This window comes from Periophthalmus magnuspinnatus, chromosome 9 (assembly GCF_009829125.3).
Source record: "Periophthalmus magnuspinnatus isolate fPerMag1 chromosome 9, fPerMag1.2.pri, whole genome shotgun sequence".
NCBI lineage: Eukaryota > Metazoa > Chordata > Actinopteri > Gobiiformes > Gobiidae > Periophthalmus > Periophthalmus magnuspinnatus.
Genome location: NC_047134.1, coordinates 5,450,646 through 5,463,301, shown reverse-complemented (window position 1 = coordinate 5,463,301; position 12,656 = coordinate 5,450,646). Strand labels below are relative to the sequence as shown.

At 43.3% G+C, this 12,656-nt stretch overlaps 1 protein-coding gene across 1 annotated transcript in view; it reads left to right on the top strand.

Annotated features, from left to right (window-relative positions):
- The window catches only part of aopep (aminopeptidase O (putative)), a 365,924-nt gene that overhangs the window by 208,966 nt on the left and 144,302 nt on the right, over window positions 1-12,656 (top strand). Inside the window, exons 15-16 of the mRNA XM_055224341.1 lie at window positions 650-712; window positions 2,580-2,666. Of these exons, the coding sequence (XP_055080316.1) occupies window positions 650-712; window positions 2,580-2,666 (150 nt within the window). The remainder of the gene's footprint in view (window positions 1-649; window positions 713-2,579; window positions 2,667-12,656) is intronic.

Here is a 12,656-nt window from a genome sequence, read left to right as displayed (position 1 = left end):
TATTAGCATTAACTGTACCTGAGGGTTCTTTTGCAAAAACACACCATTAATTCCATAAAGATGACTTAAAAACAATATAAATACAACAAAAACATGTATTCACAGCATTAGATCCGTGTTTTTTTAATGGACTGCCATCACACAGCCAACGTGGGTTTTTTTTCAGGTTTGTGGTCAAGAAAATGTTTTAAACTTTGATGCAGACAAAGCACAGTGGTCAGATTCTGTAGATAGAGGGGTATTCTAGCATATATATATGTATGTGTGTGTGTATAAATAAATGAATAAATAAATATATATATGTATGTGTGTGTGTATAAATAAATGAATAAATAAATATACATATGTGTGTGTGTGTATATATAAATTTATAATTCTGCACATGCTTCCTATATGTTAAGACAAGCCACTGCAACTGTACAAATGTAAAATACGTAGTTATGTCATCGAAGAACAAGTGCTCACTCTCTCTCTCCTCTCTCTCTCTTTCTCCTTCAAGCCCTCCCCTTCCTGCCCCCCCCCCCCCCCCCACCACCACCACCACCACCACCACCTCTCTCCCTCCCTCTCTCTCTCTCCTTCCCTGTACCAAGCGCTCCTCTCACTCGCCTGTGGCTCACTCTCCTCTTGTTCTCTGTCGTTTTTCTAGTGGCTGCGTGATCGGAGCTCTGTGTGGCTTCGAGGAAGCCTGCTGCAAGAAGTCCAAGCCGAGGTACGGTGTCTGTCCCTCCCATCCCTCCCTCCTTCTCTCCTTCTTTCCTTCTCCGTGTCTGCATGCTTGTCTATCTGTTTCTTCCATAACATTTAGCAGAGTTGAAATCCTGCTTAACCTCTTCCCTCTTCCCATCACACATACTCGTTCACTTGTTCCGTATTGCTCCGGCTCCATCTGGCGCAGCTTGTTACATCTGTTGTGTGTCATTCCTCCTCAACGGTTTACAATAAAAGTCTTCTCACCCTTTCCTGAATGTTTTTTTTATACCTTCCCTTCTATTCTGTTTAAATCTAGACCTTGAGATCGTGTGGATTTTTCCATTTCGAGATAAGACTGTTTAAGTTTAATTTCATGGTGTATACATTGAAGTTATGGGAGTTTAAATTTGAGTAAGTGATTGGAGATGTATTGTAAGCACCTCGTAAACAAAACATACTTTAAACTGAGCACTTTTGTCCTTGGTGTTGTGTAAAAGTTGCGAGGTGAGGATTGATTGGAGTGACAAAAACGCACTTATGTTGTTGAGTTGTGTTTGGGTTTCTAAAGATGAGACTTGAGCGCTGTATTTCTGATATTCTGAAGATTTGCTTCTAGACCCTCACCAGCCGCACGCAGCTTCCAGACAATTTTTCAGGTTCATTTTACGCAACTAATCTTGTTCTTGTTTCTGTTTTTCTCGAGTCTTTCTTTCATTGACAGCAAATGTTAACAGGTGGTATAAGCTAGTGTTGTTAAAGATATCGATACTCAGATACTCATTGATGCTTAAGGTAGTATCGATAGTAGATCCTGACTTACAATGAATAAACAAAGTATATGGAAGAGACTTGGACCTGTCTAGTTTCTTTTAAGAATGATCCAGATTAAGAACACATGGTAATTTTTAAGAAACTAATATTATTTTGAGTTGAAAAAAAAAAAAAAAATCGATTTTAAATCAGAAGAATTGAAAAAAGACTGAAATCTGAATGGACAAACTAAAACAGGAATCACATTTCAGAACATGTTTGGACACATCAAAACTATTTACGATTTGCTAATTGCGCCCATTCATATTTTTACTAGCAAAGACCAGCCACCTGGAATATTACATACAAACTTCTAATGGGAACCTGCAATCTCAAGAATTGTTTTTATTTTATTTTAAACATAAACATATTACACTATTCTCTGATCTTGGTTCTAATGTTGTTTCGTCATCACAAACATATCTGGAGTTGTGTTGTGTTTCATATATCACACTTAACACACAGACTCTGTTTATTTAGACTGAGCTCTTCTCTCAAACAGAAAACACTCTGTTCCACCTTGTGATGTTATGTGTTTATACAGGAAGTGTTCCACTCCATACTCCATACACCTTCACTAGAATAATTTTCGACAATTTCAGTCCTGGAACTGCCAATCTCTACTGAACTAAAAGTAAAAGGAGCCATCATTTTCAAAACTACCACTTCATGACATCATAGAGTGGAAAGAGCATTTTGAACTTTGGAGATGTAGACAGACTAATAATAAAGGGTTATTCAAACATATGTGAATGAGGCAAAACACATCTCCAGGTATATTTTTGAGGAGATAACAACATTATAACATGGCTTACAGCTCATAAGAATCCATTTTGTGTAATATAGGACCTTTTAAAATGAATAAACAGCCTTTTCAGCTTAGCAATGCCATTTCATTGTTTAGGTTTGATTATTTCTTGGCACCAAACAGATCCTCCAGTCATCAAACTTATTCTATAATTAGTTTACTTTTTCCATTTGCTGCATCATGCTGTTTTATATCTATCTAAAAAGCGCTCTCTCTCTTTACCTCCTTGCTCTCCCTCCTTCCCTCCTTCCTTCTTTTTATCCCGTAGGTTGTAAAATGGATTCTCCCCAGCCGGAGTCATCAGGAGAAGGGCAGAAAGCGGAAGAGACCAGAGACTATGGTGAACTGCACAAAGGTAGGACCCTAGACCCCCATGTAGAGCACCACTGGACAGGGTTGGGTGGTTAGGGCTTTTTTCATATCCTGGACAATAGTGAAATTTGTTGTCACAATTCACATGACCAAAGTAATCATCCATCCATTTTCTTCCGCTTATCTGGTGTCGGGTCGAAAGCGCCCTCACTCCAGAACTCCTCCCAACCCCGAGTTTTTGCCTCCGTGACAGCACGAGCTGCAGCTCGCTTGGCCCGCTGGTACTCGTCAGCTGGCTCAGGAGTCCCATGAGCCAACAAGGCTGCATAGGACTCCTTCTCCAGCCTGATGGCATCAAAACATGGCTCACTCGGAGTCCATATCCCCAGCCTCCCCCGGGATCAGGGAGAAGCTCTCCCAGAGGAGTGAGTTGAAGACCCCTCGAACAGAGTGCTCCACCAGATGTTCCCAGCAGACCCTCACGATACGCTTGGGCCTGCCAGGTCTATCCGGCTTCGTCCTCCACCAGCGGATCCAGCTCACCACCAGGTGGGTGCCACAACAGTGAGAGACCTGTCCTCGACCCGAAGGCGCAGGGACGCGACCCTCTTGTTCACTAGGGTGAACTCCAACATAAGGCGGCTGAGCTGTGAGGCAATGAGCAAGCCCACACCAGCTTACTGCCTCTCCCCGCAGGCAACGCCAGAGAAATGGAGAGTCTAGCCCCTGTCAAGGAGTTGGGATCCAGAGCACAAGCTGTGCGTCGAGTCGAGGCCCACTATATTTTGTCGGTAGTGCTCAACCTCCCGCACAAGCTCAGGCTCTTTCGCTCCCAGCGAGGTGACATTCCATGTCCCCAGAGCGCATCTCCATGTCCAGAGACCTGGTCGTCGAGGCCGCCGCCTTCGACTATTGCTCAGATCTGCACCAGCCCCTTAAAGATCCTCCCGCTGGTGGTGGGTCCACATGAGGATGGCCTGATCAGGCCCCGTGGGGAAAGGCCCGGCGTAGCAAACCTCGTTGTTTCACTCATCATAAAGGGCTTCTGAACCACTCTTAGTCTGACTCCCTGGACCTGTTTGCCATGGGTGACCCTACCAGGGGCATGAAGCCCCTAACAACATCGCTCCCAGGATCATTCGGGTGCTCAAACCCCTCCACCATGTTAAGGTCGAGGGGTTTCAGGGAGGGGGGGATGGTACAATGCTAACAAGCTTTTTTATGTCAATTTTACCACAAGCTATCATTTCAATCACCTTTATCAGGCTAAAACACTGTCCCATCTGTAATGACTTCTCTGCAGTATGTTTGGATGTTGTATTGGGCAGATGGACTCCTCTGTATTTGTCTGTGTTTACATCTTGATATTTGACCTTATAAACTCGTGTATACCTCTATATAGACTACGAACAATTACATGGGAAGGGGCTGAGGACACATGTTTGGGCTGATAATCATCATGACAAAGCACAAAAAAGTAGGCCTCATTTGTAAACGTAAGATCTAATTGGAAGTCTCTGGGGATGGCTAATCCTTTTCTTTTGCAAACCAACACACACACATACCCACATGCACACATGCCCAACAAACAAACACACAGATACACACGCATAGACAAGCACACACAGAAGAGCACACACAGACGCATGCACACAGACGCATGCACACAGACGCATGCACACAGACGCATGCACACAGACGCATGCACACAGACGCATGCACACAGACGCATGCACACAGACGCATGCACACAGACGCATGCACACAGACGCATGCACACAGACGCATGCACATACACATGTGGGCCTGAAACTTTTATGAACACACAGGACCAAAAGATATTATCTCCAGAGCAGAGGTTTATCAAGCTCGTTTTTACACAAAGAAGATTTTTATTTTAGTAATCTGGGTACAGGGGTTGAGTTATTAAAATATGATTTTTTTTTTCTTTTTACAATTAGATTTGCAGTTTACATGGATTCAAATTAGAGAACAAATTGAAAGCACAAGACCAAAATTTTAACTATTAAAGGTGCTGTACCTGACAAAAAAAAGTTGTTTTTAAACAATTTGCAGTGGTCCAAAGTTACTCCTCACTTACCGTTTGCATTCTGAGCATCCCAATTATTCACAATGATGAGTTTATAAGTGCTTTTCACAACCCTCAGAGACCAGAGTGGAGTTTTGCCAGGATGGTAAAATAGCTAGCATGCTAACAGGCATTTCCTGATTACCGGACAGTAAAATTCTTTAAAATTAGATGCAGACAGAACGCAGCAGATTATTTTGACCTGAAGAGCTGCTTTTACAGCATATCAGTTCTGGGGCAAGACACATTTTGCTCAAGTACAATGGAAAAATGGGTACAGTGCCTTTAAGCAAAACAACTAACAAGAATCCCACTTATTTTTAATTTAATTATTATTATTTAATTACTTTTTTATTTTTTTTATTTAAACAAGAATCCCACTCTAAACTAAAGAGTTAGTGGCTTTTGCACCAAATAAGACCCCATGGGAGGGCACAGGGAGGGCATCTGCCACGCAGGGAGGGCATCTGATATACACGGAAGGCATCTGACACACAGTGACATTTCAGAACATGTTTGTACAGATCTGAACTACAAGGTTAGCACTTCTTGTTTCTTATTAAGAGGAATGTTATATAATGTTATATAATATATATATATATATATATATATATATATATATATATATATATATATATATATATATATATATATATATATATATATATATATATATATATATATATATATATATATATATATATATATATAATATGTTTTTCAATGGCAATGCTTTGTTTTGCAGTAATGGAATGTAACAAAGTAAAAGTACTAAAGCACTGTACTTAAGCATACATTTTAGGTATCTGTACTTTACTCAAATACATTTCAAAGTGAACACTTTTTTTTAGCTCACTACATTTGAGAGCAGGTATCTGTACTTTCTACTCCACTGCACTTTTTTTTGTTTTTCCCTGAGATTTGCTGAAAAGTCTGAGGGTTTAATTTTAACATGTTCATAATTTGAGAAAACAAAAATATACAAATAAAAACAGAAAAACAATCAACTCAGTTGTTTCTGTTGAACAAAATTCAGCTCAAATCTTTTTCAAAATCGCTATATTTGAAGCTTTATAAGACCTCAAAATCTGCAAGAAATACTTTTACTTTTTACTCTAAGTACATTTTAAAACTCAAGTAGACTTTTCCATGTGATACTTTTACTTTGACTTCTCCCACCAGTCTTAATTTGACTAATTAAAACTACTCAAATTGCTATTTCACTTCAGTTTCAAGCCATTTTTGGTTCAGGACACATCAGGTCTGATTCGGATGAGTCCTCTTTGGCCTCTCGTTTGCTGTGAGTCCAACATTTGTGATGGAGGTTTGAGGTTTGTTTGGCTAAGTGTAGTGTAGTATGTATAATGTCCCAGTCGTTTATATGCAGCAGCAAAAACAAGTGTGGGCTGTTTTGTCACCCACCTGATGAATACCTGATGGACTGAACCTCCCACTGCAAAGCAAAAACATAGCAAAGTGAATGGGGCTACAGAAAGAACGAACATGAAACAAGGCTTAAAGGTCCTATATTACATAAAATGGACTCTTGTGTACTTGTTTAAACCATGCTATAATGCTTTTAACTCCTCAACAACATACCTGGAGTTGTGTTTTGTTTCATTCACACATGTTGAGTAACCCTTTATTATTAGTCTGTCTCAAAATTCTCTGTTTCACCTTGTGATGTCATGAAGAATTAGTTTTCAAGCAGCTCCTTGTACCTTTGGTTCAGTTGAGATTGGAAATTTCAGGGGTGTAATGTAGGCCCTAAAAATTGTATGGAGGTAAATTAGAACTAGACAAATAAAAAGCCATCAAAGTACATTAAGGCTGGTGCGAGAGTGGCACAGTGGGTTAAGTGTTCACTCACTAAACAGAGGATTTCCAGTTCAAAATTGTGTTCACTTTTGTTGTGTTCCTTCTTTCGCAAGTCACATCACCCACAATATCTCCTGCAGTAGTGTTGATTGTAACAAGAAGAAGGGCACGTGGCTTAAAGATGATGTATCTAACTAGTTAATTTTATACAGTGGTCCAATGTTATTCCTCACTTATCCTATGCATTCACAGCATCCTAATTCCTCACCACGATGAGTTTATAAGCACTTTTCACAAGTCTTAGACCAACGCAGAGTTTATGTTAAAATAACTAGCATGCTAACTGGCACCTCCAGATTATCTGACAGTAAGACGCTTATTTAGAAGCAGACAGCACACAGTGGAGTTACTTTGACCAGGACACATTTTGCTTAAATACATGGGGAAAAATCAGGTGCAGGGCCTTTAACAAACCTTCAGAATTTTTCCCCTCATGGTTTGGTCTCAACAAATGTAATTCTATGCTCCTTGTAACCAAGGGAACATTACAGTTCATTTGAATGTAGAGCTGCTTTGAAAAATGTGAATGGGCTTATTCTCTGTCCCCTCATCAACAAGTCTCTGGAGTTTGCAGATTGTTTGAGTCACCATTATTCCAACTGTCCAGTTAGTCTTTTACATCTGCAGATTTGTCCAAGCAAAAATGGGGTCAAAAGTCACAATTCTGCCATTTAATAGACTTCTGCTACTATATATGGTCTAGCTCGGAGGTATAGGGCTTGCATGGGAATTTGATACCACTGGGAATATTTACAGTTATTTTCCTTGTGTTTTGCTTAGAGCTGTACATGTCGTTTACTACACTCACTTTAATAGCATTATGATTCTTTGTCATTGAGTCGTTGTGGTCCAATAATGAGCGGGGGCTAGTAGCCAAGGGAGGCTTGGAATGGGGATATACCCGTGGCCAAACTCACTAAGTGTGCGTATTCGATCCAGTGTAAAAATGTGCTCCAGGCAGAAGGGTTTGAAGATACCACACATTGCAACGCTTTCTCCAAGTCCTGGTATGCCCCCTCGGTCTGTCCATTGGACTGGGGATGGAAACCGGACGTGAGGCTGACAGATGCGCCCAGACCCTCGCAGAAAGCGTGCCACACCTGGGAGGTAAAGTGGACGCCACAGTTCGAGACAATATCTGAATTCCATGCAGCCGGAATACGATTTGTAATCTGGTCAGCTGTTTCCTTGGAGGGCGGGAGCTTTGGCAGGGAGATGAAATGGGCTGCCTTGGAGAAATGGTCAACGATGGTGAGGATGCCTTGGGACGGCGGGAGGCCTGTGACAATGTCCACCGCCACAAGGCCGCTTCAGGACCGGAAGCGGATGCAGCAGGCCGGACAGTGGCGGATGGGAGGCCTTACCCCTGGCACACACCTGGCACATGGTGACGTACGCCCTGGTGTCTCTGTCGACAGTAGACCACTAGAAATGATGTTTCAACAGCAAGAGTGTGTGATTGGCTCCTGGATGACAGGCGAACCGAGAACTATGAATCCATTCCAGTACCTTGGAGTGGACAGCATCTGGAATGAAAAGAGTGCCTGGTGGGCCATTACCTGGATCAGGATCATTGCGTTGGGCCTCCCGAACCAAGTCTTCAATCTCCCAGTGGATGGCTGCGACAACACAGGTAGGTGGAATGATGGGTTCTGGATCTGTGGTGGACTCCTTCTAAGTGAACTGACGAGAAAGTGCGTTGCTAAAAAGGGTTGCTCCGCCCCTTCCAACCTGTGCCACCACTCCTCCAAAGCGAGCTTGACAGCTAGTAGCTTACGATCCCCCACATCGTAGTTGCTGGAGACAAACGATGAGAGAAGAATGCGCAGGGAAACAAACGATTGTGGGGTTCAAACCTCTGGGAGAGGACAGCTCCCACTCTGGTGTCCGAGGCGTCTACCTCCACAATGAACTGGCGAGAGGGGTCGGGTTGATGTAGGATTGGAGCAGAGATGAAGAGCCCTTCAATTTGTTGAGGGCAGACTGGGCTTCAGGGGTCCAAGTGGACTGTCTGGAAGGAGAAGTGAGTTTGGTGAGAGGTGAAACCATATGGCTAAAGTCCCGGATGAACAGTCTATAAAAGTTGGCAAAACCAATAAACCTCTGGAGCTGTTTTCGATTGTTGGGTATAGGCCAATCTGTCACGGCTTTAACTTTCTCAGGGTCAGCTCTCACCTGTCCATGCCCCACAATGAATCTTAAGAAACTGACCCCATCTGTGTGGAACTCACACTTTTCGGCCTTGGCGTAGAGCTTATTCTCAAGAAGACGTTGGAGGACCTGGCGTACATGATACTGATGTTCCTACGGGGACTGTGAGAAGATCAGGATGTCGTCAAGATACACAAAGACAAAATGGTTAGGGAAATCTAGAAGGACATCATTGATAAGGGCCTGGAAGACTGCTGGGGCATTGGTTAGTCCAAAAGGCATGACCAGATACTCGAAGTGCCCCAATGGTGTCTTGAAGGCAGTCTTCCATTCGTCCCCCTCCATTATGCGCACCAAGTGGCATGCGTTCCGCAGGTCAAGTTTTGTAAAAATGGTTGCTCCGTGGAGTGGTGTAAAGGCGGAGTCAATGAGAGGAAGAGGGTATTTATTTTTAACGGTGATGTTGTTGAGGTCCCTGTAGTCAATGCATGGACGTAGAGTTTTATCCGTTTTCACCACAAAGAAAAAACCTGCTCCCACCGGAGAGGAGGACGGATGGATAATGCCTGAGGCCAGGGAATCTCGGATGTACTGCTCCATAGTTTCTCGTTCCGGCTTGGAAAGGTTATAAAGGCGGCTGGAAGGCAAGAGAGCACCGGGCAAGAGGTCTATGGAGCAATCATAAGGATGGTGGTGAGGAAGCGAGAGCACACGACTTTTGCTAAAAATTCGGCATGTCTGGGGAAGGATTAAGAACGGAGTTGGTGCCTCCTGAATGAGACAGGGCTGATTGTAAGCAGTGGGCGTGACAAGAGGAACTCCACTCTGAGACCGTGATGAAGAGGAGAGTATCTCGGTCCAAACCAGCGAATGGCGTCTCTCTCTCTCTCTCTCTAGCACGTCTGCATGCGGTTGTCAATTTGGTTAGCTAGCGAAATCAAGGATCTCAGGTCAGGGGGTTCATCGCGAGAAACCAGTTCATCATTTAATTGATCATTGAGTCCCTTTAAAAAGACGTCCTTTAACGCACTATCGGTCCAGTCCACCTCCGCAGCCAATGTCCAGAACTTGATTGTATAATCTGCCACAGGGTTAGGGTCCTGCCTCCTCTTGGATCCCTGAGCAAGACGTAACAGACGGGAAGCGGCGTCAGCCTGATAATGCGGGTGATCAAAGGCCAGTTTAAACTAATTCACAAAATTATTTAAGGTTATCTGGTCTAAAGCAGTTTGAGAACTTAGCCTTTGCCCATTGGAGTGCTCTCCCCTTCAGCAATCCACAAATATAACGTGCCTTGGCAGCGACAGATGTAAAACGGGCTGGATGCTGTTGGAACCCGTGACAGAGGTTAGGCTAACCTGAATATGGGTTTGGATCTGTGCCCCTTGACTCCAGAGGACCCGGCGGCGGCAGCGGTGGTGGGATCTGAGGGTGGGAGTACAAGTGGTGGTAAGCTGAGACACTTGCTGGGTGATGGTAAGCAAGGTAAAAAGCAGGAAAAAACATAACTGAGCCAAGCAAGGTATATTCACGTGAACACGCGGACGATCTGGCACCGAGCGTCGGGTCCTGGCTCCTCTTAACCACCGCAGTTGCAGCTGCTTGTGATTGCTTCCAGGTGCGCATGGGAGGAGCCAAGATCTCCGCCCAGCTCCAGGCACAGACACGTGAGGGAGGGGAAAGGACCATAAAATAAGGCAGGACAGACAGGGATCGTGACACAGGCTCATCATTTTGATCTTAAAATGTTTGTATTAACCTGCTCTGCATGATCCTGGTGTTTTTTATTTGTCTTTTGTGGCTGTAAATCAAGATATGAACATTAATCACAGAAATCAGGCGCCTTCTTTGCCCAAGGTCGCTCCTGCTTGCGCTAGCACCTTCCAAGCGTCTGCCCCTACTAAACCAACGGTGCAAACAGGAAGGGACATTTCCTTCACCAGATTGGCTCTTTGGTTGCTATGATACTCGCAGTCAGGATTCCTAGCAAGCAACTCGGCTCTAAATCGGCCCCTATAACTGCTAGCCTCGATGAGCTTGATTTGACTGGAGCCCATTGGTATGGGCTCACTTAGTCCACTTCTTCATACAGTCTATGGTGTTTGCCCACTGATCTGAAAGTTGGCAGTTCGAATCTTACTCTCAACTTAAAGCGCTCAGATCCACTGACTCACAGGTTGGCCGTGCGATTCCAGCTCCCACAGATGCATGCCGTTGTTGTGTCATTACACTTCAAAACACTTAAGCCACCTTGCCCCGAGAGTCTGTGTACACTGGGGTATGAATGTGTGTGTGAATGGGCAAGTGGAAGGTGGAAAAGCGTTTTATAACTGTAATACTACCAACTAACCTTGCATATATGCTTATATATGTAGTTTAGTTTTGGTGAGTACTTCTGGCGTTACTAAAAATCCACTTCCAATACTAAAACTAGTATCTCATTTGAATAATTACCAATACTGAAACAATGATTTAGATAAGACCAAAAGTTGTACGAGTAATGCCACTTTTTCAGATTCAAATCCTCTTTAAAAATCCTTCAAATTAATAACTAGTGTGAGCCATATCACTCCTCTCCTCTTTGTCTGTTGCCATTAATTAACCACAAACTGACAGAATAGTTGTCATTTGCACACAGCCTTGGCACCCTTTTGGTACCCTCTCAGTCGGACTTCTGAAAGGGGCCTGCCAAAAGGGCCTCTTCCTGAAAGAATGGCCAATTACTGCCCACTTGCTTTTACACAATAGTGCAGATAGAGAGAGGAGGGAGTTAGGAGGTGCCGGTGAAACACAGGCGGAAGGGTGGGATGGGGGGGACTATCGTTTGAAGTTACACTATAAAAGCGTGTTCTGAAAGGGGGCATGTCCTGGCTACATCCACCCGAGCTTTGGCTTTTGTTTCTCCCAACACTGAACCCCATGGATAGCCCAGCTGGATTTTATATGACTGTGTTTCATGTTCTTCAAACACCCCCATAGCTCAGCTCTGATTGGTCTACCTCCGCTTTTTTACCAGCTCATAGAGGGGCCATAAATCACCCAATGGACTCGATTTGCGAAGGGGAGGGAGAGGAGCAAGAGGAAGGGCGGAGGGAGGAATAAGTCAGGTTTCGATGAAAATATGACATCTTAAGAATTGGTGATTGATGAAAAAGCTTAAACATGTAGTGATAGGAGCTAGCCTAGTGCCATGTGGAACAGCCGGCCTATGGACTATACTGATCATATTTTACTATATCTGGAAGTAGAGCATTCCTTCCACACGAGTCGCGGCTTGTATGGATTTTCCACAGCACCCAAATCCTATGACATTTATCTTAGGCTGGTTTGCATGTGGTCAATGGGGAAGAATCACCATTGGCTTTTACATTTTACATAAAAAAATTGCTAAAACGTGTGTGTTAATGTCATTATTGTGGTTCAAAAACAAATCTAAACAGTGCTGGGAAGTAACTGTAGACTGTATACAGAAGTGGACTAAGTGAGTGTGACTTCATAGCGTTCGTCTCCAGTCAAATGAAGCTGACGCTAGCAGGAGCAACCCTGAGGAAATATTTGCTCCTGATTTGTCTCTTATTAATGTTTATATCTTGTTTCACAGACACAATTGCAAAATAAAAATACCAAGCTCATGTAGAGTAGGTTAATACTGATATTTTAAGACCAAAATGACGAGCCTGACAGAGGCAGTTACAGAGAGAACGTCCAGTTTTACAATAGAAAGGGAATTGGAACTGATGGAGCCAGAAGCAAGCCCATGTTCACTTCCTATTTGGAATGCGGTGGCTAGCAGGTTTGCTTTTTTTCATTTATATATACAGTGTATGGCCTGGAGTGATTGGTAAAGGAAGAATCACTGCTTTCCGTAAATTCCTCATTGTTCTATTTGAAGTTTGATCAGAGTCTAAAGATAAT